At 40.3% G+C, this 27680-nt stretch overlaps 1 protein-coding gene across 2 annotated transcripts in view; it reads left to right on the top strand.

Moving 5' to 3' along the window:
• The first annotated feature begins 281 nt into the window (after positions 1-281).
• The window catches only part of robo3 (roundabout, axon guidance receptor, homolog 3 (Drosophila)), an 82294-nt gene continuing 54895 nt past the window's right edge, over positions 282-27680 (top strand). For both annotated transcript variants that reach the window (XM_066651475.1, XM_066651474.1), the window contains exons 1-2: positions 282-784; positions 12841-13167. In XM_066651475.1, coding sequence (XP_066507572.1) covers positions 694-784; positions 12841-13167 — 418 coding nt within the window. In that variant the 5' untranslated portion in view covers positions 282-693. The remainder of the gene's footprint in view (positions 785-12840; positions 13168-27680) is intronic.

Raw genomic sequence — 27680 nt, 5'->3', positions numbered from 1 at the left:
ATATAAATGAATAAGTGAATTAATTATTTACTTTTTTCAACTCAAATGAACGCTGTGAATAACTAATTGTGTCATTCAAAGTGTTTTTATTAGAGCAGAACAAACATGGCATGTAAATGTAAACACGCATCCGTGTAAAGAGTGAACTGGGCGCGTGTTCCTTTAAGACGCGGTTGGTAACTAAGGACGGTAGCTAGGGGGAGGGCTCGAGCCACCACGAGACAGTAGCTGTCCGTGCGCGCGAGTTGTAAGCGCCGTTCATTCAGAAGGGGCGCGAGGGATGGGAGCTGAGCGCGAGCGGTAACGGTCGAATGCAGAGTGGCCTCGGGTGTATCGCGGAGAGAAACATGAAATAAAGTCTCTGTGTGTTTTAACTTAGAGGACACTCCTGGCTGTAATGATAATCTGTTAGGGAGTGTTTAACTCCGCTTGTGTTTATTTGTAAAGACTGGTGCTTTCCTAACGCGTTATTATCTGCCTATGGAACCGAACGGACACGGTGAAGGATGTGTGAGCGGAGAGGTGTAACGTTATCAGCGCTGTTTGAACTGTGAGAAAACAAAACCCGCTGGAATGAGTTTGCTTTTGGCTTCTTCAATGTGACTGTGAGGAACTTGACGACTTTTTTTTTCAGTAAAACGTTACCCCTCAGTCCCCGGTACTCACATTCAGGTGGATTTGAACTCTCTCTGGATGTTTAAACCAGGCTCCGGGGGGGTGATGGAGTTTAACCGACCGTTGCTTTCCTTAACGATGATATGGTGGCTCATCTTCGTGGCTCATGGTAAGTTTGAGGAGAAACTGAAGTGTGTTTTGTGGAGGGGTCTCCGCTGGGGACTATGTTCAGTTTGGGTCTATAAGTGCTGGGAACAGTGTGAGGGAAGGGAAGATCCATAGAGAGGCCGATGGTTACTTAGAAAACGGTTCAAATCTCAAATTAAGCTTAAGGGCATGATTCGCTTACATGTCTGTGTCTGTGGGTCACTTGAAACAGGTTTAATAGCACTAGATGAGGCTTAATGTTTAATAAACTGAAGAACAGTTTGAGGGAGAAAGGTTTAGTGCCCGAGAGTCACTTGGAAAAGGTTTAATAGCGCTGGATTACAGTTTAGATGTGCCCTGTTTTAATGTAATTATCAAACAAATGGACTCTTACTTGTTCATGAAAACGTCTGCATATTGTCCTTTAATACACTTACAAATGTATATTTTTCGCCAGTTATTCCTGTCTGTGCATTATTAAGAACTTAAACCACACATTTGAGGCTATCATTCAAATGCTGTATAAAGGTCTTACATAAGCAAGTTATATTTAAGCCATTTATTTATTCAACCTTATTTCTAATTAGACTCGAATGAATGCAAATAAACAATAATGCAATAAAATATAACAGGATTTTTTTGTTTTTCAAAACTTGCTGTCATTTGAGATAGTTTGATAGAACATAGGTTTGACTCCAGAGCTCTCCTCGATGCCCGCAGCCATTACGATGATTTGTTATATTCCATAAGCCTCACATCAGGTTTAATTTGATGAATTATTGATTAGCCAATCCAAGCCAAATATAACTACATTCAGTAAAATGTAGTTATAATCCAGTGTATACGTATGTGAAATAAGTATTATTTAGCAAATTTACAACAGAGGGCCTCAGAGGCATCATATGGTTATAAAACAGATGATCATATATCATATATATATATAATAATCACATTAATAATTAATTCACACAGCCACTCTTAAAGACTAGTTTTTCTTAAGATTTCAATGGGATTTGTCCTGAATATCTCTCAGTGACATATATTACTTGTGTCAGTGACTTGGCAATAGCTTGCTTTTATGAGGTAGTAAACACTGCCCACAAGATCTGCCCCTGATCTAACAGCCAACACAATCTTAAAATGAATCAGGAGGCTTTGTAGGTACCAAAGGGGGAAATGACATTTCCAGCTAATACTTCACTGCTGTGAAAAAAACCCCTGCTCCTTGCAGTGATTTTTATGAGCTTCACTCAGTCCTGTCCTTTACACACTTGTTTGTTTCCTCACTGAATGATCTCAGACTCAGCTTGACCAAACCACAGATCCCATTGTATTGGGCTTGACAAGAATATTAGTCTATTGAAACATTTGGGGCATCACATTTATCTTAAAATGAAATGTGTCAGACTGTGTCTTTGATCCACTTTGAGTTAAGGAAGATCTTTTAAAACAATTTTTGGAAATGTGTGTGCGTTAATGTGAAGGCTTATCACCATTCATTAGTGTTGGCTAAGATATGTTTAAGGCATAATCCATTCAAGATTTTTTGTTTGGACCTTTGCAAGTAGGTTTAATCCACCACTGATGCAGTTGGCTATCTACTCTCACCTTTTGCCACCTCATAATGCTGCTAAGAAAATGAAGGGCTAAGGTTATGCCCAAGGGGCTGAACCTTAGTCATAGTCATTGGTTGTTCTCTTCACATTGTTGTGTGTGCGTGTGTGTGACTGGAGGAAAACATGTGCTAGCTCAGTTCCTTTTGAAGTCATTTGGAAATAGTCCCAAAACAGCTGTCACTTCTGCCATGATTGTCCCTGAACGTGCATTTAACTAGAGCAAAGCACAGAGAAGCTTTTTGACTCAGGCAGTAATGACATTCCACAGTCCAGACGAACCTTTCTAGTGTGTCTTTCTGCAGTCATATGGCTGAGAAAAGGACTCCACAACATCCTGTCTTTTGGTTGAGGTAAAGTTCCAGTGTCACAAAATGCAGACTGAAAAAAAGCCCTCTGTATGTGACTTAAATGAAAATGCTCAGTGGCTGAACTCTATTTCATTGTTTTTCACCGATGTAATTCTGCTTACCGTTAAACTGCTGTTTATCTGTGATGAGAAATGTGAGTGTTTGAGTCAGGGGAATGACTCAGTGTGTTGGAGAACTCACACTAGACCTCCTTCATATCTTGGTTCTGTAAACAATGCACTGTTGAGGAGTTGTCAGTACTGAGGCAGATAAAAAGTAGCATCTCCAGCTGAGCCTGCTCTGATGTCTCTGCTTGCAACCGCCACACTTTCCTGCTCTGCTATCTGATCCGTGCTGGAAGACAATAGAAGTTTCAGACCATACTACTGTTTTCGAAATGTCCGCTGATAAAGCACTCTCAGGGGTTAGCACCATCTCACATTTTAAGAACTATCAGTGCCTTCTAAACATTGATTATTTATTAGCCTCTGTATTATTGGGTGATTCGGTGTACTAATCCAACCCTTTCTTTCCTCATACCAATTCTTAAATATGAGCTCTAGCTACTCATCCAATCCCAGTGAGTATAAAAACAAAATAAGTGAGTCTTTTCCTACACTCCCTAACTGGCTTATAATTCGTTGCAAGTGACGTCACAGCCACAAGCTATATCAGTATACTTAAAATACTAATGTATATGTTGATATTAGGCAGCCATATCTGAGGTATGTTAGCTATGTAAAAATAGTCCAGCCTTTATATAGCTGACTGGAAGTCTGGATTAAAAACTGTCAACATATCGCTCAGCCTGACATGTTGGGGAATATATGAATAGGGCCTTAACACAAAGCGCTAGCATCAATCTGTTGGGTCCTTGGCCCTCACTGCCAGTTGAGGACAGCTTAATGGCCACAACACATTAGTTCCAGTTGTTGTTGTGATGACCCCAAAGACGCCATAGTAACAGGAAACCCCAGACAGAAGAGAGAAAGAGCGAGAAGGCAACAACCTCAGCCTCTTGGTGAAATTTTTAAGTAAATGGTTACATTCCAGCTGCAAGTCTTGTCTGCTTAGTGTATGCAGCTCTCCCCAGTGCCTTGTTGACATTTAAAGACTGTGAGTGTTATAAAGAGCATGGCAAGGTGTTGACAGTGGATTATGTAGGGAAAGCCAGCACTTGATAAGATGGCAAAAGATGCACTGCAGGTGTTAAAAGTTTTTTCTTTGAGATTTGCCTTGAATCTGACCGTTTTTGTGCCTTGTTTTTAAATTTGCTCACAGATCATTTCTAAGCTAAGTCTAATCATTGGTTTGGATAAATTGGATAAACAAACCAAGATAAACTAAGCTGCAAAATAGCCCATTTTGACTTTACAGAGGTTTTTGTAATGTCATACATGCTAAAAATTTCATATTGACTCCTTAAACTGCAGTGTGCATCTTTTACAGGGCAGGCTTGTATTTTATTTTTTTATTTGGATCGACTTACTAGATGTCTTATTTTTGGAAATGCAACTGAACTCATGCCATATTGGTTGAGTGCTGATTTCTCCTGCTTGTCCACGTGGGCTTTTGTTTACCATCAGTATCAGAGCTATAAAACACTGTCTACAGTGCCCCAATGGCAGAAGTGTATTTTGTGTGTTTGCATACAGTGATCTTGTGTGCTGTTCTTTGTGGACTTAGTGTATCAGCAGAGATTTAGTGGCTTTTGTTTTTCCTTCAATGTTTACTTGGCGAGGTGAGCAAACTTGGCTGAGAATATATATGTGTGTGTGTGTGTGTGTTGTGGTTCTGAAGGACACTGTAAACAGTAGGCCTCAAGGCCATGTGTGCCTTCTCCTCAGGAGCCCTACAACTAATGACAAAGTCTTTGTCTGTACTAACACACATATGGCCACGAAGACAGACAGACACACAAACACACACACACACGCACATGCACAGTTCCTTGATGCTATTTACTCTCTGTTCACGCTGTTCTCCTTTCCTTTGTTACGATTCGGCAGCGGTTCCCTGCCACTCTCATCAAACCCAAGGAGGCTGGGGCAGTTTCAGGAAAAAATAGAAACAAGTTGTTTTGCTGTGACTTTAGAATTACTTTCAAGTTATTTGGCACAGGTTATTACTTGCACAATTGTTGTTAAATGGGTGTGCCGATGAAAATCTAAGCTTACGGGTTGATTGTATTGATCTCTGAAAGCTATGTGGAGAATGTAATGAATCAGGCTCAAGCTGTCTTTGTTTCTGCTGCAAAGTTCCCAGTCCTAGCAAGGTGATACTCCTCACTGTCAGATAAGCGACAGCATGCACCCTGATTTATATCTTCTTTCTTTTTTGAAAGGTTCTCTGTAGGAGGGATATGATGCATTGTAGTGCTTTGCATTAACCAGTCTCATAGAAGGCACTGAAATTAATTCATTTAATGCAGGGTTTATATTAAACTATATCTCACTTCTCTCTGAACTGATTTCATATAATTCTTTACTGCTCCCATTGCTTTGATTTAAATTTACTTGTAGCAGTCAAGTCATTTTCACCTCTTCTGAATATGTGCAAGTTTTTAATGTGAAGTTCTTCATATTCTTCAAATTCTCATATATTTTATCACAACACATCTTAATATTTCAAAGCTAATGACACATTCCTGATTATTTAACATGTAGACATCATTAACATTATCTTTATTATCTTAATCATTAATATCACAAATATTATCTTTAATATCCTTCCTCAACCTGACAAAATTTGTCCCAATTATACACATCACAACATTGATTTTAACACACTTGTTTTAACCCATGTATTCATTTTGAAGTGCCAGATTTTCAGAAGTAAACGACAGTAATACCAGGTGAATGCACTTTAAACCTTTTCTGTGGGAACTCTAATGTAAGTTCATTGTGTAGGTGGTTAGCTTAGGGGTTTTCCTAGCCTCTTATTTTCACCATTTCCTGTGGCAATCATCCACCATCAGGAACACAGTACACATCCTGAATGTGATCTGTTATCTCTTAGAGTACTTGGGGAAGAAGATGGAGGGTAATGTTAATGACCATACATTGCAGTACAAATAAAATATTCAGATACTCATTAGTCCATAAATAAACTGAAAAATTGAGTCTATTCAGTTGTAGAGATACTTCTTGCTGGCAACCTCACTGTTTGATTTTTATTATTCATATGTAGGCCTATAATGACTCTTTGAAAAGCGGTCAACTTAGATGTCCCCATTGAAGGGCTATGAATTTAAAACATTAATATAATTAAAACGCTTTGTCTGTGAATGCCTTCTGAGGTTCTGTTCTTTGTTCACTAGTAATTTACCTGAAGCTGAAAGTATCATGAGATCAAGAGGTGAAACACAGCATTCAGATGTCAGTTCATTGATTCTGAACCAGCTTTTACAACATTTTAGAGTCTATAATGCCATCTTTATCAGAAATTTCAGACCTAAAGCCCCCTCACTATTGAATGGAGCGTTCTAGAAGAAAAGTCATTCACATAGAATTAGAGGCACTTATTTTCTTTCCACTCAGGCAATACCCAATCAAACTTGGTGGATTGGTGTGGGCCTGACCTATGGATGTTTGGGTCAGGCAGGAAATGCAGAGGCAGAATTCCGTGGAGGCTAATCCGGCGGAATGCGGAGGTTTGTGGGCCACCATTGGGAGGACCAGGAAACTGATGCTATCTCTGCCAGCTGTGGTATGCTGGCTACTCCTGGCCAGTTTCTCCTCCTAGCCATAGCCAAAGCACTAGACAGATCCCTTTCAGTAGACCCTTGTGACATGGAGCAGCTGCTTTGAGGCTCCACTATCGCCATCACGCACAATTTATCATTCATACTCCACTTCTCTTCCTGCAGCTCCGCTAGAGAACTTCACCCGCCCCTGGAGATATGTGATATGCCATCAACATATATTCCAGATGTATTTTTCTTAGACAAGAGCTAGAATTACCCAAGGTCAGAAGAAGATTGTGATGTTATTGTACGGGCTTTTTGGCTTGCAGGGTCATTATGAACTTCTCAAACCCTCAGCGTAAGCCCACATCGAAGAGCCTCAGTTTGCTATAAGACAAATATCAGCAAAATCCAAATGGCTAAGTGCAGCATTTCAGAGTTATGATTGCTTACAGACAAACATCCTCCAAGGTCTCACTCTCCCAAGAACAGTGTAGTCCAGAGGCAGCCTAGGCTTTTTGGTCTGAGCTGCAAAAATCTGCTTCTGGTACAGCCCTGGTGTTTCTGAGCTTCCTCACAGCTAGATAAAGCTTTGTGGATAATATTATCCTCCATTCAGTTTCTTTTTCAGCTCATCTCCCTGAAACCTTCTCTTAAGGCTTTGCAAAAGATCAATACCTTCTCCTGAGCACTACCAGTACCCACTGGGTCAACCTTTTTCTTTTTGCTTTTTCCTCTTTTCACCTAGACATTGCTGTGTTACCAAACTCGTGAGCAACATAACGATGAACATCTGTTAAAAGATTGATGCTTTTCAAAACCCAGCTCATCATTTCCTTTGAATTTCCATCATAATATTTGAAAGATTGTCTGGCATTTAACATTAAATGCATCCTTTTATTGAACTAACACTGATCACAAGACAGAAATAAGCATTTGAATTTTCCAATGACAGTATTATATAAATATTTTATAAAAATAATTCTGCTTGTATCTGATTGTTTTTCAGGCAAGAGGCCTGTTAAATTATCCGTGTTAAAGGTTGTTAACACAGAAGGGTTTGTCTTTTCCTTGAACTACATCAAAGAACATATAACAGACATGAACACTCTGAACCCACCCTAGCCAGCGTTTTAATTTTAGCTGAGATTTGTGACACAGCACTGGCTCTTCTTTTAGGAATAAGAGTTTCTAAACAGGTTTGTAAGTACATCTCATCCTAGCTCGTGATTTCTTAAGCAGAAAACCCATGAGCTGCTTCAGCCGCAGCCCCCGAAGGTGTCTGGATGATTATTATTTTATTTATTTATTTTTTTTGTTGAAGTTGTCATAGGATTTTGTGGCTGCCAGTTTGTTTAATCCATTCTCAGTACTCCAAACCTAGCCAGAGGAGCAGTTTGTCCCTTAGGAAAGCAAAGACTCTCCTGAGTGATTTCCTTTAAGCCTGAAACTGGCTCATTTCATCTTCCCTGTGTCAGAGGCCCAGTGGTGAAGGGCATGGCTTTATGGCCTAAGGTTTGTATTCTCATGCAAGTGTCCCTTTGTTGTGCCTGAGTGCAGAGAAAAGGTTGTTGGTGAAAGGGTGTTCAAGGAGACACCCCCACTTCTTTAATTGGACTGGGGGAAATGAATGCACATTTGCAAATCAATTCCCAGAATCCAGTGGAAAAGAGGAGGAGGGAGGCTGTAAAACAACAAACTCTGGTTAAGGGGGATGGATGCCCTCTCAAAAGAATTGTAGATGAGGCCGAACAGAGAAAGTTAGCCATTCATTGTTATTTTCTGTGGTCTTGGTTTTGAATTCCAGCCAAGTTCCTTTAGGTTAAAAGCTTTTCTTGTCATTTCCAAATGCAGTAGAATTAATGTGTTTCTTAATCGCTTTTATACTTGCTATGGACTGATGGCCATACTTTCATTTTCAGATAAGATTATCTGCTTTTGTCCCAGATTTTATCTGTGATAGCACCGAATTACCACACGAGCCTCTTTTTAATACCTTTTATATCAAGATGTCTTATGTCCTCCATGTGTTTACCTCAAGGCCTTCACACACTTCAAGTAAGAGTACAATTATTGGATTGACCTCTGGCCTCTCATGAATGGTTGTTATGACGATAGTATCTCAACACCAAAAATCTCACATATTTGCATATTGTTAAGTATCTTCTTTCATTGTTGTCAGTTCAATGCTTTGCATTGTTGGCAAAATTAGCATTGCGTAGAGAATTAGCTAGTTAACATGGCATACAAGCATCACATATATTCTGAGCCTTTTCTGTTGGAATATCTTCATGGAAATATCTTGGCTGAAATGTAGGTCTGTGGTGATATGTGGAAACTGTGTCCTGTTGAGATCTTATTCCAACCAGGGAGCTCACCCTCCCCAAGAAGAGGAGATAAATCTGCTTACAGCTAAAAGCCCATTGGGGCAAATCACAGGGACTGGCAAAGTCCTGACTTCACCTTTAGAGCTGGCATTCACACAGTCTCCCAACATAAGACAACAAGATCAAATGCTTACTGCACTACAATCATAATTAGTGCCCAGCTCCCTGCCGTCAGAGAACTTTACCGGCAGAGCTTTCCAACATCATAAGTCTCCCCTTCCACACGCCACACACCAAAAACCTCCTGCTTCCTGGAAGAAAGACAGGAATATTTGCGCAGAACCAGTCGGCCCGGGCCCAGCATCTTCCCAGCAAGCGTCCTACTGCTGAACCCTACAATACACCGATAGATCCGGACAATACTGTGGATACTGCACTGTTGTAAAAAATCTACTATTTATTAAACGTACTGAATATATTACGTGTTCTTTGCTTTTAATCTATCTATCTATCTATCTATCTATCTATCTATCTATCTATCTATCAATCACCAAGGCATTCACCTAGTTTATGACTTCTGCATCATTCACTGCTTGAACCTGTTATTTGTTTTCACGCTTTTATAAATTTTAGTTTGAAATTTGCTTCAAGCTGTATATGGTACCAGGGACAGTGCAGACCCACTATTGATGTATGTACTGTATATATGGCTCTCTGTGATACTAGGTGTGAGTAGGAGTACAGGGTGACATTTCTAGTGCTAGCTTTGTATTACTTTCTTTCCTAGCACCTCATGTAAACTATGCTCTGTCCCACACAATGACCTACGTCCTAAATAGTTCACTTTAAAGATTTATAATTCTTGTACACCACTGCATTGTATACTACACAGTGTAGAGGAAGATGTTTGAGATTCAGCCCTAGTGGTGTGGTGGTGTAATTGCAGAGCGACACAGAAGTATAAACTCTTGCCACGGTGTAGGCTCAACACAGAAGAATGAATTGACTTTTAGGTGTTAACTTCAAGCCTTCATTGTTACTGACGTTGCTTTATAAGGATTTTACACTTGCAGATATTATGTCTGAGTTGATGTGTGGAGAATATGACAAGGGTAGGAGGGTAACATAAATTCCTTTGGAATGCATTTTGCTCGTCTAATAATAAGGCATTTGTGATATATTTCAGCCTTGTAATGTAACATTAAACACAAAACCAACAACAATAACGATAATATTAAAGATAATAGAGCTTTTGAAATGGAATATGTATTGGTATTGGCAGTTGTGTATCAGAATTGAAAAAATGCGGCTCAACCCATCTTTCACTCATTTTAGAGGTGGGCTGTATGACTGTTATTGCAAAAGCTAAATAATGTCTCTTCAAACTACTTTCTTCTTGTCATTTTGTCCTTTTAAAGTATTTGCAAATTTTAGAAAAACAAAATCAGTGTTTCCATATCATCCACCCTTAAATGGAGTCCATGAATTTATATTCTAATGCAGGAGTTGCAAAACCACTCACATTTGTTCTTGGCATAGTGAAGGTCAGTTACAGTAGAAGGTTTTACCACTGATGTTGTTGAATTGTCTCACCTATTTCTCAACTCTAAAGACTTGTCAGAATGAATGAAGTCTGTGTGTTCATTCTCCCGTGTGGTAGGTCAGAGATTCTCTAAGTGATATCCCCTCTATCAGAAAAGGACTCCACATAGCCTTGTTTCCCAGAGGGTGAATCATTTTGACAAGGTGTTAAACTATAGACAGCAGTTTATCTAGTCTTAGAAGTTTACAGTATCCCCAAAAGGCTATTTGCAAGCTTGTTTTCTTATTCCAGCGCACAGCACTTTTTAATGCATAAGAACTTTTATTCAATAACTAATTTTTGCACAATTTGCAATTTGTAATATCTGGAGACCTCAGTGAGTAGCATGGCAAGGAATCTCTTAGTGGTTTAATAACAAAGGCAGTATATATCTGCATTCTATTGCGGTTTACTGAGTTTGCATAATGTCAGGAGGCCAGTTCTTTCCTGAATCCACTCAGTTCAATCCATGCCAGTTAGCTACTACTGTAGACAATGTTCAGCTCATTCTACGCTTGCTGGGACTTTTCTTTTAAAGACCCCTGTGTTACATCTCATGTGTTCTGAGTTTGTGTGTTTGCCCTGTAATATTTATAAAGCTGCTCTGCGTCTCTCTGCCTGCAGAGTCTCTCCTTCACCCCCTGCCAACCACGGTCTGTTCATTGCTGTATATGTTTCTGCTAAAAGCTATTAGCTAAACCCTGGTGGTCTCCTCTGCCTTCACCCGTCGGACTAGAAGGCTTTTTGTTTTCAGAGGCAGAAAGGGTAACAGGCTCAGGGATTCAGAGGTGAACTGGTTTGTACACAACTCAGTGGTTGGGCTTCTGGCCTAATGTACTAGTGCTGTAGTGCTGTAAGGTTACTGTGTCATAGCAAAGCTAGGAGAAAAACAGGTGGAGAATGCTTTGTTTAAGCCTTCATGGTGTTACTCGGTGGACATTTTAGCTTGCAGTGGAATAAGAAGTAAGTTACAAATAAGTTGAAGTGGTTTGAAGTTATTCTGAAATCCTCCCGGTGGTGGGCTAGAATCCAAGAAAGGCTTTCTTCTACCTCAGAGTACTTTAAGTGGAAAAGCTTAAAATTGTGTTCATTGGTTGCCTTTGTTCATAATCCTATACAACTCTGAAGGGCTTAGAGAAAGTTAGAAATAGGTGTTTTTGACTGGTGCATCTCACACCCATTATCTGTAATATCAAGCTATTCCTTATATCTGTGTCAGCCTGGACATGAGCAGACAGTCAAGGGAGGAAGTGACACTTTTAGTTCTCCCAGAAATCTGAGCTGCTACCCTGCCACGTTTAAACCAAATTATAAACCCTGGCATAATTGCTGTCTTAAAGAATCCAGTAATTATTTTGACAATCATCATGTGCTCGGGCTCCCTGATTCATCCCAAAATCCCTCCCGATGGTTGAAATTCCCTTGGCCCGTTGAGAACCTGCTTGTGTTGTTGTTATTTATCTGTAATTGTCCCGCCAACACCCTGTCATTCAAATTGGAGGAGAGAAAAGCCATTTCAAAGCTTTCTCCTGGAATTATCTTAGAACCAACATCCCTCCTCCTTTCCTGGCAGTCTGAATAAATTCATATGTGGCTTAAAACACAGGGCTAAATTACTTATATATTCCCACTCCGCTTTCCTCCCACCGCACGGAATGAAATGTGTTTCTGCATTTTCTTTAGCAACTGTTGAATGTAGAGCATGTCATTTTGTACCATCCAATTTAAATGCTGTATGCAAGAGGGGTGCATGTATAATGTGTCTTCATTTTACTCAGCCAAGTACTGCCTGAAATAGTATTTTTTTTCATCCTTGTCAATGCAGCTTGCATAAATGACCTGCAGGGAGCTGGCTTGTTGAACGTTGGCTTACAGGCTGTGTTTGATCTGTTCTAAGCTTGACCAGTTTAACCAGTAACCTCTTGTTCTGTCATGTTTTCCATGTATTTTTAATTATGTATGTGTTGCTGAATATGAATATGTCTGGCAATTTCATTGTTATAAACCTTGAAAATATGAAAGCAGAAATTCACCTATTTTAAATAGTGCTTACATAAAAGGTTTCTGCCAGTATTTTTACTTGAGTTAAAGCACAAATGCGAAATTGAGTTATTACAATTATTACAATATTTGTTTGTGATTGAAGACTATTTTCAGTTTTCATATTTAAGTATGTTGCTAAGCATGTTACCTTGATCAACAGTCTTTGTAAAATATGAGAACAGAACAGCAAATCTGTTGATTCAAAATACCCTTATAATAGAAAAAGATGGGTAGGTGCTCAAAAAATATCGAAAAATATGAGTATTTACTCTTATTATTACAGTCAACAGATTTTCTCTTACTTTACTGCTCATAAAGTGCTTGAAAATCAATTTGTGTTAATCCACCATGTGTTACAGATACAGCAGAGGCCAAATAGATGTTAGAAAAGTTTTAATTAATTTCTGTATAATATAACTTTATAATATATAAATGATTCACTCTAACTTATGAATGTTTTCTGCCCCGTCTTTTGCAGGATCTCGTCCCAGATTGGAGGATGCCCCACCGCGGATTGTGGAGCACCCTTCTGACCTGATTGTTTCGAAAGGGGAGCCGGCCACACTGAACTGTAAAGCCGAGGGCCGGCCAACCCCTATGGTTGAGTGGTATAAAGATGGCGAGCGTGTGGAAACGGACAGGGAGGACCCCCGCTCCCACCGCATGTTACTACCCACAGGCTCACTTTTCTTCCTCAGGATCGTGCATGGACGCCGGAGCAAGCCGGATGAAGGGGTCTATGTGTGCGTGGCTAGAAACTATCTGGGAGAAGCTGTCAGCCGCAATGCTTCTTTGGAGGTTGCAAGTAAGTCATTTTCCTTGGCTTTTTTCCATTTTCCATTTTCTTTCTTGGTAGTGGGGCTGAATTATATGGACAACGCTCTGTCACTAGTGAAATGCTATGCATTATGATTACCTCTTGTTGTTGTTAGAGACTTTCTCGTTAATTTTTTAGCAAAAATGTTAGATTAGTGAATCAATATCTATGATTGCCCAAGGTGCTTATAATGTGAGTGTTGCAAAGGCCAGTTTGCAATAATTATCAAACCGGTTAAAAAGAAGCATAAACTCTTTTTTTGTTGTTGTTTTTAAGTAATTTGGTTTAAAGTAAATTGGTTTGAAGAATTAATACGGATGAATGGCAGGTTATAAGTGCACAGAGCAAAGAGGGAAGAGAGTTATGAGCTGTTGGCTGTTTGCATGTGACAGATGTTTGTCTCAAAAAATATTGCCACATTGGAGAGTTTCTTATGGGTTGGTTCCAGGCTCTGACAGAAGGATTTCCTATGTCCAATATGCTGTAATTAAATACGGATGTCTCGATCTGATTATGTTCATTCAGTTATCAGAATGACAGATGATTGATTCATAGCATTGTGTTTTCATTTGATTAAACCCCAAAAATACTAGGCTTAGTCTTTTTATTTTTAACTTCAGGTTTAATGTTTTCAGATAACTAATATGAATTATTTGGTAATATTATAATATTGGTCACATAAAATAAAACATGGGCTCACATACAGGTCTTTAAGGCTTAAGGGATTAAACATGATTTTCTAATGTTGGTTTTTAGAAGCCAGTTTTGGGCTTAATTTTTCTTGGTTCTCCTGCCTGGTATGTTTGGACTACGCTATCTTTTGTTTACTTACTGTCTTTAGAGATATGCTGCAGTCTCAGAACTGGAGTCTGTTGCTCTGAGGACAGATTACAAATGCTTTACCATCTACTAAAGGTGCTATATGTGGGCTAATATGTTTCACTCACTCCTACTCCCAGGAGAGGTATTCCATTCTCACACTAAGAAGCGGGTGGTCTGCCAAACTTAAGGAATGCTTCTGCATATAGATGAATTCAGAAAAGTACACTGCAGTCTTGTTTGAATTTCATTCACTGTACGTTAAGAGTGAAAATTTCACCTAAAATTCAAGAATTTTGTTTTTCTCCTCATTTTACATGACCTTCAGGGCCAGTATTTTTAAACGGATGAAAAAGAAAATGAATAAATTCTTACTCCTCTCTGAGTTTGTACAATTTAATGAAGAAATTGATTGGCCATAACCTTTTTGAGGAAGAGACCTCTTCAAATATTTCTATTACAACTACCCAAAAATCTGAAAATTCACTTAAAAATATTACTGAAAACATTTGCAGCCTCTGAGTTCACTGAAAGTTTGTTGTCACTTCAAGTATTTGAACAGTACTTAGAGGTTTTACTTGCATCACATCATTTCCCAGCCTGTCCAGGTTCATTGTGAGTTCACAGTGACATGTTTGCTCTTTGAGTGTTGCTAATCAGATATTTGTGTCCGATAAAAGTTGCAGAAGGGGCTCTCGTTGTCTGTGGTGCCTTTTGTGAGGCTTTAAAACATTCCAAGCTCTGTTTTATAAATGATAATCAGTAAATGCTCTGCCAAGATCCAAGATCCTAAGCATGCCATTGTAAATGTAAACTTTTATGTTCCTTTATACATTCACCAGAATGCATGAACTGGAAGATAGCATCAGACATAGTCAGAACATTTAGAACTACAGTGAGGAACAGGAGGATATTCACATATAGGTGTCTTGATAGAGAGAATTTAGAAAAGGGGTGAGCACTTTTCATGATGTTTCCACATTTAAAGTGATTAATATTTCTTTATTATCCTTTATAAGGATGCAGGTTTGGTGGTAAACTATTGTAATAGCCATCTATCCATCCATTATCTGTAACCGCTTATCCAATTTTAGGGTCGCGGGGGGTCCAGAGCCTACCTGGAATCATTGGGCGCAAGGCGGGAACACACCCTGGAGGGGACGCCAGTCCTTCACAGGGCAACACAGAGACACACATTCACTCACACACTCAAACCTACGGACACTTTCGAGTCGTCAATCCACCTGCAACGTGTGTTTTTGGACTGTGGGAGGAAACCGGAGCACCCGGAGGAAACCCACGCGGACACGGGGAGAACACACCAACTCCTCACAGACAGTCACCCGGAGCGGGAATCGAACCCACAACCTCCAGGCCCCTGGAGCTGTGTGACTGCGACACTACCTGCTGCTAATAGCCATCTACTGTAGCTGAAGTCAGAGATAGCTGGAATAGAGATGACCTGTAGCCAATTTTGCAGTAATCAAAGGAGATTATTCATTCATTCATTCATTATCTGTAACCGCTTATTCAATTCAGGGTCACGGTGGGTTCAGAGCCTACCTGGAATCATTGGGTGCAAGGCAAGAATACACCCTGAAGGGGGCGCCAGTCCTTCACAGGGCGACACAGACACACACACACACATTCACTCACAAGTCGCCAATCCACCTACCAACGTGTGTTTTTTTGGACTTTGGGAGGAAACCCACACGGACATGTGGAGAACACACCAACACCTCACAGACAGTCACCCGGAGCGGGAATCAAACCCACAACCTCCAGGCCTCTGGAGCTGTGTAACTGCGACACTACCTGCTGCGCCACTGTGCTGCCCCAAAGGAGATTTAGGCTTAGTTTATTAGTGAACACAATATTTTCTTTCTGTAGTTTGATAAACAAACAAACAAACATATTCCTAAATGGACACCTGAATGAAAGTTAAGAAATTTATTCCCATCAAGCATTCCAATCTTGTTATACGTACTTCAAAGAAAAGTAAAGGTATAATCACATTTCTATTTTATTACAGCATCAAAAGAGTATGAAACAAAAAATAAAAATATATTTTCTGATTAAACTTTTGTCATGTTGAAACTTAGTCTTCTAATGACGCAAATATACCACAGTGAATCTTATACTTGATTTTAGTGCTCAGGCCATTACAGGTTAATTGTGGTGTGACTGAATAAGATCCATAGTCACATTAGGGTCCCTGAGAGGGATGTGGTGGGGGATGAAGCATGAGTGACAATGCCAGCTCTGGCATGGCATCAGTAAGCCACGCTCCAAAATGGCACAGCTCCAGGAGGCAGGTGGCGGGCAGGAGCTGAGGGGCAGAGGGCTCTTCAGCTGCTGCCCCGGTCTGCCACGCTGCTGGTGGAGGGCACAAGAGGCGGAGGTTGGGGGGGATAAGCGAGGGGTGGGTGGGAACCAGTAGAGAGAGAGAAAAAATGGTGTGAAATATACAAAGGAAGTAGGAGGATCCACCAGTGCGACAGTATGGAACAGTTTAGGATTACCACCAAAACTAAGAAACGGTATTTATTATGGATCAACCCTGCTGCCATTTACCTGGTCTGTTTTCAACACTATTAAAAATAAACTTGCTACAGAAGGTTCTTTGAGGAATGCCATAGAAGAACCACTTTTGGTTTCATAAAAACGCATTTTTGTTGATACATTTCAATGGGTAAAGAACCTAAAGAATAAGTTTTAATGCGGTTCTTCTATGGCATCGCTCAAAGAACCGTGTGTAGCACCTTTATTTTTAAGAGTGTATGATCAGTATCAGTCCAGTATTTTGACTCTGTGCATTCCTTAAATGGAGGGATCTTTGTTATTGGCACAACTAGCAGTTATGTCAAAAAAAGTTTTAAAGGGCAGAGTAAGTGAAGAATAGGAAGGTGGGTATGAAGAAGAGGTGTGAGATAGTAAGTGAGAGCGTACGAGATGTCAAGAGGGGTGGAGAGCGGACCTCAAATGCCAAACGGCTCCATCTGGCAGCAGCAGGAAGCATGTTGCACATTATGGGGGCACTGAGCAGGGCCGATGAGAGGCGTTATGAGAGCAGAAACAGGCAGCGGCCCAGTATGTGTGGGAGGGCATGAATGCACACACTGAGACACTTAGCTGCTCTGCTACGCCTTTACATGCTCACATTTGAGAAGGTGGTATTTATGGCAGCCCGGCGTTATTTCATGGACGCTGTGTTAAAACGCTTAGATGCTGCAGTTCTGATGATATGGAGTAGCACAGATTGCTACGCTGTAAATGATAGATACAAGTGGCTGTGATTGACAGTGTGTTTGTGTTTTATTGATTTAAAGTGGTTGACTTTGCAAAGAGCTACTTAGAAAGCTTGCAGATATGTTGTGTTTGTGGCTACTCTGTACATAAGGAATGAACCTTAAGTTTGAAAGTGGTTCAAAATCTCCACACTACTGGAGTATGTGAAGTATGACCAACAAATATATATATTGCCTCAGAAGCACCAGATTTTTTAAATATAGGTAGAATTTGTTGTCATAATCCACCCAGAATTACAGTATTTCCTTCAACATCTGATAAGACTAAACCACTCAGGTGTAGATCCAAGCTGAAAGTCTTCGCGCGAACCATGGTGATGACTCTCACAGAGGGTTATTTAAGGGTCAGGCCTGGCTTCCCAAGGAACAGGAGATGACAGGAAGGCAGCTGTCTCATGAAATGCTGGGAGTGAACAGGTGGAACAGAATCTGACACTTTCTTGCTCTGTTTTAGGTTTGTTAAATGAAAGGACAACTTTCTCACTTTGTGGAATTTCACTTACAAAGTTTGCGGTGGGAAACTTTCATTGTAGAAATTGTAACATTTTACAAAACTATTTACAAAAACAATCATTAAAACACTAGTCAATTGCAATTTGAAGCTTAACTTTTGACTATTATTTTAGCAGAGAGCTTTCCATGATAGATTTATATTACTGCACCTCAGACACGGACGACTCAATACTTACAAAAAATATATCTACTTATCTGGGACGTTGCATTATTTTTGTATTTTTATTATGAACAGAGTTTGAAGCCAAACTCGGCTGACCAAATGCATCTACTCCAGCATGCTGTCGGCTTGCTGGGGAGAGATCTTTGGAGGCATGGCACGAAGGCCAGCTGAGCTCACCCTCTAGAATTCTGTGCCAGGTTAGTTGGCGCTCCATAGCACTCAGCCAGCATGAGTTCTGGTATGTTTTGCCAGTTCTTCACAGTAGATTGCAAATTCTATGAGCTGAGTTTTTCTAGGTGTAGGGCAGGGGGTTTAGAGTCAGGCTCTGATGGGTCCAGCAGTTTTGGCTGGCCTTTTGGGATTAGACAGGGGTGAAAGCACAGATAAAACAGTTCGTTTCGGGTCTTCCAGTACAGGGTGAGGCTGAAGTGTAATTGTGACTTATATGAAACAGGGCATGTGTGTTCCACAAGGACTGGCTGCTCTCAGTGTCATTAACCTCATTGTAATGCATCCAAACTCAGTGGGTGCAGCAACAGGCTTGTTTTGGAGAAGTCATGGATTTCAGCCTCTCCAGTCTAAATCAATCAAGGGCTACTGACAGGGAAAAAAAAAAACACTGTAAAGCTTTTTAATTTCATTAGCACAAAGTCTGTTAGCTCTAATGCTTTGGCACACCCAGATTTTATACCGCAATAAAAACAAAATGAATCTTTCTCTGCAATCGTTCTCAATTACTTCCACTGAAAATCACTGCAGCTCAGCAAAATGGAATTTGTCTTGTTACAAAGCTGTGGAACTACTGCTGAGCAATACGGATATTGCTATTTTATAGTTAAAGTGTTTTTGCTTTTAGCAGCACTGATATAGCAGGATGCTGCAGTCTTTAACCCTGTCACATATATTATTCTGCAGTGTATTCTTTTAAAGGTCACAGTTACATCTAACAAAATGACTAATAATCTCTCTGTATTATTATATCCCTATATTCCAACCAACTAAAGCTTTTTGATATCCTACCTTCCACTTACACAGCTGTACACGTTATTCTAAACTTGTTTGCTCCAAATTAAATCAATATCAAGATGCAGCAGCAGCACATTGTGATCAGGTGGACTTCTTTGTTGGTGTAGTGCTGGCATGGGCTACTCATCCTGCAACACTGTGTGTGTGTGTGTGTGTGTGTGTGTGTGTGTGTGTGTGTGCGTGTGCGTGTGTCTGTGCGTGCTCAGGCGGTAGTAATGAGATCACTTAGCCTAGAGTACTATAGGGGTCAGGGAGACTGCTGACAGGGTGGGGTCATTCGGACACAGGAAAGCCCGGCCCTTCTAGCTCTGCCATCAAACCCCCTTATTTAATTATAGTAGAATTGTAACCGAGAGAGAGAGAGAGAGAGAGAGAGAGAGAGAGAGAGAGAGAGAGAGAGAGAGAGAGAGAGAGAGAGAGAGGAGAAGGCAAAATGATTGTGGGGGTGTAGAGGGAGACAGATAAGCTGAATGTTAACAGGTGGTCTGAGGACTAGCTTTGACAACTTCTCATGTGAATGAATTGGAGATGCATCTGTGAGCCTTTGTAGGATCAAGGGCAGAGCAGACGGAACATGGGGAACAATACACCCCTGCCCCAGCAATGATGACACCAAGGCTGTGTACAGCATATTGACACAGATATAGATATTGTGAATAAACTCTTAGTGATATATTAGTTGAAAACACACTCTTAATGAGATACCTTAGTGTAGGGCAGAGTTATTCAAGCCTCGAAGGAATTGTAGGGGGAGATCAAATCACATCTAACTTAGTAACATTGGTTTGTTTTGTTTTAATAAAAGTGAAATAGTCAAAATTGGTGTCACATAAGAAATGCATGATTTCAACTGCTTATGGATGAGGAGGAGCATGGGTTTTTTCCTATAAGCAGCACAGGTCGTATTGTCATCTGCTGATTTTATTTTGTAGCATGTTTATACACAAAAACGTTCTAGTCTATTTGTTGTAATAGACAGGTTATATCGTGAACTAATATAATAAGGAATAAAGATCAAAGTCAGATGCTGCACTGCTGGTTATAACTGTGCTTGGATTATCACTATACTCACTAAAGAGTTGTGTCATTAATAGACTAATCCAGTCTGAGCTGATATTTTTACTGAAAGATTCAGGGGTTTATCAGTCATTTACCAATTCCTTTGTATTTATTTTTTTTACTCAAGAATGTTCTTTAAAAGCAGGTTCCATCAAATTGATTCTCAATGTTGTATAACTCAGTCTAATTCTCGCCTGGAATTGTTCTTTTAATTGTTCTTTTTTGCTCTTCCAATAGGCCGTCACTTTGAAGTTAAAATGTTTAAAGAGTTCTTACTATTTATTTACTTATTTAACAATAGTTTTCTCCCAAGTGACAAAGGTTTGAGCTTCTGTTCATTTGCTTTTGAAGCTTTCAGTGTAGAGAAAGGCACCTTACAGAAATTATTATTTTCTTATATATATATATATATATATATATATATATATATATATATATATATATATATATATATATAGACTTTTAGGAAACCAAAAGTGCTTTCTACTTGCTACTGAACTTTCAGCTGTAATTGCACTGAAGCTGCAGAGGAATCAGTCCCAACTGCACACAACCAGGCAGCCAGCGTTTCGTTTTGCCTAGCCGTTAGGCCTGTTATATTGTCCACCTTCTGGTTTAGTTCATTTTGTGCACGCTTTAAAACCCAGTGAGGCTGCACAGACAGTTGCTCTGCAATTGGATGATTGATTGCTTTTCTCTCGCTCGTGATGCCAGCAGCTATGAGAGGGAGGGGAGAAAGGGCAACGAGCCAGGACATCACTCTGTGTTTAGGGGGTAGAAAAGAATGCGCACAGACACATATATATATGCATATGCATATCCCAGCAGCAGTTCCCGTCATTACTTTTATTTCAGCAGGTATAAGCCTGAATCCAATCCTATTTTCCCAGTGTCTGGAGATTTGGAAGAGACCCAGCTGCTAACTATCCTCACTCAACTCCACATAGTGACAAATATCAATAGGATTTCAGCATTGGATTTGTGTTTTATGCTCGTATATGAATCTCTACACTGGGGATTACTGCAACTGGAATGCCAATGTCTGGTATGCTGTCGTTTCAAAAGCCAGACTTCAGAGGGTTTTGCTGCTTAACGAAACCACAAACCACATACTTTGACAAGATGACAAGATTTGTTTTTACATAGCGTTTATGCTGCGAAGTCAAATGTTTAGGATTAAATTGACACTAGGTAATATTTTCACCTTAAAATAACAGCTTGGAAATTGATGTGATGCGTCACTGAGCTGTAAAATGGGAGAATATGACCCCCTTTTTTGCTACTCTTAACTTAGCACAGCAGAAACTGCACTATGATTATTTTGTAGGAGGGTAGATAAACCACTCAGCCTTTCTTCCCTCCTCTACCCTGATTTCAGAACAGTGCTGTAAAAAAGAATTGCATTCTGCAATTTAAGGGGGTAAAGCTAAAAGCACATGAAATAGATGTTACTATAAATTGTTTTCCAGTTTATTCTCAGGTAGATTAACATCTGACAACTGGCACTGTAACTATATTAACAGTCAAAATCAGCTGACAGTCAAAACTGTGTGACAATTAAAACAGACTCAGGTCAAGAATTATTCAAACTTCTGAAGGTGGTGGCCATCTTGCGTGCTACATATCAATCTGAACCTCTGTGGGTGGAGCTACAAAGGTTAAGACTTGTTTTGCTGCAACAGCTTTTGTGTCTGCCTCAGTTAGTGAATCCTAACCTACTCTCGAAGCAACATTTAAGCCATTTCCGATCCTATCTTCAATAGCAGAAGACTGGCAGGACAATATTTAATGGCAGCCTTGACAGATAAATCACTGAAACCTACAAGAGGCAGAGATGACAGTTGTGTTCCATCCCGCACATACACTCCATCATGTGTCTTGAAATGAAGGAGACAGCCTAATCAAATATCATTTCCCGAAGAGCCACTTTTTTCTGTCCACTTGCATTAGTGACATCTGTATCAGAAGTCTCTGATGTCATTTATCTGTTTGAAATAGATACACAGAAACAGCCTCACCTTAAAGGATCAGAGGGTTCGGGATAAACATCCATACAAAATTGCCTTAATGTCAATCCGAATCCAGGGCACTGGCTCAATGATGTGTTCTGAATTATTATACAGACCATTCCAAGATCTGTCAGCCCTACTGGATTTGATTCCTGTCTCTCCTCATGATGTCTGGGTTATGTGAGTTTTGAAGAAGACAGAAGTCACAGTCCCTGATGTTGTCTGCTAGATGCACAAGGCCATTTATAAAGATTCACACACAAAGTCTTATAGAAACAACGGTTAATTTGTTTCCTGGTTTCCTTGGTTACTTTAATCGCTGTAATGGTTCTTTAGATTCACACATTATTTACAAAAATGATTCTATAAAGAATTACGCACTGAAAGTTCTTTAAAGAATATTCTTGATGTCCTAGTCACAGGATTTGGAACTTCAAACTTTTACCTTTTTTTGAGGGCACTTTGGAATAATGCAGCTGATTCAGTAGCTAAAAGTTTGGTTCTTAAGACGCTTGGTTTACTTTGCATATTGTTACTTAGCTTTTTTATTACTTTTGTTATGTGCATATATTTTATTCCAGGCATTACATAGCATAAAATCCACACCCTGCAGTATTTATAGCTTGTTTCCTGAGGCAGACCATTAAAACGAATATTGTGTGTTTTTATAGAACAAAAACATGTTTTATAGCCCAATCCCACAAATCTTTATTTGACCACTTGTACCAAGACCAGACAGGTTGTTTAATTCTCAATTATTCCTAGGAATATATAAGCGTTCAGTGCTGGTCATTTGACCATAATGACAAAATACAAGCACACTTTATGAGCAAATGTTTTTTATTGTAAAATCATACAGTGATGTAATCCAACACACTGTTTGGAATTTTTTTCTTAATGTACAAACCATAACATTTCTGGAAATGGGGCTTATACTGTTTAAGCTGCAAAGTCTGTTTTAAGTTGAATGGTTGAATGTCAAAATGGGTGATGTCACAAACATGAACACATTTATTGATTAACCATAATGGAAGACGTGTGGGAAAACTATGAAAACCCTATGTATGGTTTTCTTAGGTTTCCTTATTGCATGGTTTCCAGCAAATACTGCCTTTTGAATAAGGCACAATACAGGCTTCAGTACACTTTATACTTTTAAAATATTTGTTCAATTATTTTAGAAATACAAAAAGTTGGTTGTGACAGCAACAATATAACTTAATATACTTCTTCAAATTCAAGGGTGAAAGAGAAAAAATGCAAAAATGACGGTGTAAAATGTATTATGCATAACCTGGGTCAAGAAAAAAATAAGGATGCATGGCAAATTTAGCCCCTTTGATGCTGCTTGTCAGTAATAGATGGAGCAGTTAATTTGGTTTGCTTCGGTCCGTCCAGATGGCTATGTAGCAGTAGACTGGGTTACAGTGGGACATTTAAGGGAAAAGGGGACACTGGTGAGACAAAGGGTCCATCTTGGCCGGTCCGGTCTTGTCCTCTCTTCAATAGGGTCCAGCATAAGTGTAGCCCATCACTAGATTAAAGTAATCCCCCTTCAGCTGCAAACAGTGTCTCTATTAGCCCCCACCATGTGCGGCCACACGCGCCGGATTAGACCACCTCTCTAATGGACTTATTGTTGTTCGTATCTGCATACAAAAAGACTAGGTCCTGGGGGCTTCATGGCCTCCCCTAGATGGACCATAAATACAGCAGCCCTGTTGGCTTCCTCTCTCCCCTCCTCCCATTCTCATCCCTTCTTCATTGCCTCTTTTGTTCTCCACTCAGCCGTTAGTAGGACAGCCTTCTAGCCTTCTGTCCAGTAATGCTTGGCTTGTCACTGGTTTTGCTTATGCAACGGACACAAATAATAATGAAATGTACAGTAGCGTATGGGCGGTTAGGCTAGTCCACCACCTGCAGAGCAGCCCAAATTCCCTTGAAAAACACTCTTTTGAAGTACATTTGGTGCTCGGAGCTCTCTTGAGAATACAATTAGAGAAAGAGGGAAGGGGAAGTTTGATCACTTTCTAATGTGGGTGTCTGCCTCTTCTTCCAAGATGGGGAAATCTGAAGCTTGTCAGTTTTGTTCAGCCTGAGTATATTTGCTTGCATAATTTATGCAGAAGTGGAAAACTTTCTGCTCCTCCAATTAAGCAGAAGTAAGTAACTTTTGTCAAACAGCTTGAATATTTAATGTCCCACTGGGCTCCAGGAGATAAAGGTTTGTTGTGTCTGATAGACTTCACCATTGGGGTCAGGATTTAAAGAAACAGATTCAGTCACAAGTGCCGTGAGGTAACCACAGTAACCAGAGTTGAGTGTGAAAGCATGAAACAAGATGTCAGAGGAATTCTGGGAACTGAAGTGTTTTGGTCAATTCAAGAGTTTGGAGTTTAAGTATTTATTAAGTTAGATGCTGTGGTGGATAGGAAATGCTTGCATGTGTGTGTCTATTGATATCAGCACAACACACTAATGCGTCACCACCACATCAGTCAGTGCAGTGCTGACACTGACCCACAATCCAAATAATAGCTGCTCAGTGGTGGTCCTCTATGGGCCCTGACCATTGAAGAAGAGGTTGAATGGGAGCTAACAGCCCGACTATAGTCTGTAACTGTACAGCTACGACCGTGAAGGTAGAATCTAAGAAGAAACTATAATGTTTTAGGTAATCGTTGTATATGTGTGTATAGTGTTCTGAATAGCAGACCTGCACATTCAGGAAAAGGTGTAAGGATTAACCTTTCTCCTGGGGCTCCTCAAAGCGCTGAGAGCCAGACATGGCCAGATATTTGCTCATGGAATTCCTGGCAAAGCACAAACTGGAGTGTCTATATGTGTGTGTGTGTGTGTGTGTGAGAGAGAGAGAGTGAGAGAGAGAGAGAGAGAGAGAGAGAGAGAGAGAGAGAGAGACGGTGTTGATAGTCTGATTGATTTGGCATAGCAGAGGAGTAAAAGGGGAGTAAAAGAAGGGGCAGAGAGAATGAGAGATCATTGTGTTATCATTTACAGAGAAAAATATGAAATTATTAATTTAATAATTACAATTTGTTAAATGTGTTTGAACACCCTGCATTGTATCCATTGATTCTGATCTTTAATTAGATTAGCCTGCTAGTTAGTTTGGGGAGACCTTATGACATTGTGTTCGTACATAATGAAAATATTAATAAAATGAAAATAAAATTAACATTAATATAAGGTACCTCTTCAGTCGCTATTATTGTTACTGTATTCAAAATAATCAAGAAAACATTGTATAATCAATTCCAAAACTGATTCATTACAATGCTCCCAGGATGCATACTTTATATTTCAATACTAGAAATGCATAAATACATTATGAAATTAGTGATTCACATGGTGTACATTCTGACTTTTAATAATTCTGTATTGCACCAAACCTCAGAATACAACTTTTTTTTTACTCACTCACTAGCTCACTCACTCACTCACTCACTCACTCACTAGCTCACTCACTCACTCATTCACTAACTCACTCACTCACTCACTCACTAGCTCTCTCACTCACTCACTAGCTCACTCACTCACTCACTAGCTCACTCACTCACTCACTCACTAGCTCTCTCACTTACTCACTAGCTCACTCACTCACTAGCTCACTCACTCACTCACTAGCTCCCTCACCCACTCACTAGCTCACTCATTCACTCACTAGCTCCCTCACTCACTCACTCATTAGCTCACTCACTCACTAGCTCACTCACTCACTCACTAGCTCCCTCACCCACTCACTCACTCACTCACTAGCTCACTCACTCACCCACTCACTAGCTCATTTAGAAACTGCTCCAAATGGCTTTGCATCAAAGTCATTGTTGTCTACTGCCCCATGTTTTATAAGTGGTATCAGAATGAATGCCTCTCTCTCTCTCTCTCTCTCTCTCTCTCTCTCTCTCTTTCTCTGTGTGTGTGTGTGTGTGTGTGTTTATCTCTCTTTCTCTGTGTGTTTGTATGAGAGTTTCCCAAGCCTCAGGGCATTCTGGTGGGTCATTGATTCTCAGTGTTTGGGTTACAGGTCAGAGATGCATTTCTGTCTCTATGCCTTCTAGACTTTACTGCCAGTTGGTCCCCTCTCTCTTCTCTTGTCCTCACGACGGCCCTCTGTTTCCTCTGTTGGATCACCCCCCCCCCCCCCCCGACCCACCCAACCCCTCCCCTCCCTCATCCTTTCCCATACCGATTAATGAGACCCACCTCCAGCGCTGCACATGCGGCCTCACCATAAAGCGCCTGCATTTATTACATCAATTTGTCGCCCTGACACAGGCGGTGTGTGTGGTGGGGGCTGAAACGTGGCTTGCAGGACCACGCCAGGGTGTTTATGAGCGCTTAGGAGCCTTGAAATGATGCACCTTGACAACTCATCTCATCTATCTTTCCATCTCTCCTCCATCCCCCCTTTAACTCTATGCATATCATTTGGGTAAGCTCTGTGTTTCAAGGAGTGTTTTTGGGTCATAAACTGATGAAATATTACTACTATTTCTAAGCACACCGCCTGCCGCCACAAGCATTTTATAGGCTGGAGTTGACATGTATTCCCACCACCACAAGCCAAACAGCAGCGCACACACTGGTAAAAATTTTATACCAAACTCTTCTTACATGTAGTTAACACATGTGTGTTCCATTTTCAAAGCATGGATTTGTAAAAAATGGACCATTTGTGCCCTTTCCGAACACACTTATAGGAAGCAATTAATTTTTTTTAAGGATTTTTTGATTAATTTCTTGAAGAGCTTACGTTTTATTCTGTTGAGTGGTTCCAACTGTGTTTTTATAAGAACTTCACTGTCAAATGTATTTTAAGGAACCGTAAGTGGTCCTTCTATGACAATCCAAAGAACCTTTTTGGCATATTCTTTTAAAAGTCTGTGCAAAGCTGTTTACTTCCAAAACTTTTATGACATTACTTTGCTTTTGTTTGACAGATTTTGTTTAGATCTGGCGACGCTTGGCAGGAAGCTTCAGTCGGTCAGGTCACAGTGCTTCTTCTTCAGCGGAAATTATTTTTCATGTGCAGTCACCGCATCAATGTAGACAGATGCTTCTCATCAATCAGCTGAGGAGGGCAGAGGAGGAGGAGGGGTGGGGTGAAACAGCATGAAAGAAATGAAGGAAAAGAGAGTAAGCAAGATAGAGAGAGCGAGAGAAGAGAAAGGGTGTGTGAATGAGAGCGAGCGCATGGGTGCTATCCCCAGCTGTTCTCCCGTTAACAGGACTCAGGTGATAGCTAAGCAGCATAGACAGCTTCCAAATGAGCGGCGCGACGAAGACAAACACTCGCACGTTAACGCCATGACAAACAAAGGGTGAGGAGTAAGCAGGAAAGGAAGGAAAATGCGCATGGGTCTGCAGTGTCACTGCAACAATGATATCCCACTGTCCCAAAGGCAATAAGGAGCGTAGGCGTCCTGTCCTGTGCCAGCATCAGCCTCATCACACCCTGAGAGGCCTCTTTTGATCATATCAGGGCTTGAAATTATGAAATGTCAAGGAGAGTGGTGTGTTTTGTGTGTGTGGTGGGCTTAGAAGAATAGCTGGTGGGGGTTGCGTCCAGGGAGGGGACAGATG

The sequence above is a fragment of the Hoplias malabaricus genome, chromosome 18 (assembly GCF_029633855.1).
Source record: "Hoplias malabaricus isolate fHopMal1 chromosome 18, fHopMal1.hap1, whole genome shotgun sequence".
Taxonomy (NCBI): Eukaryota; Metazoa; Chordata; class Actinopteri; order Characiformes; family Erythrinidae; genus Hoplias; species Hoplias malabaricus.
This window is presented reverse-complemented; position numbering and strand designations above follow the sequence as displayed.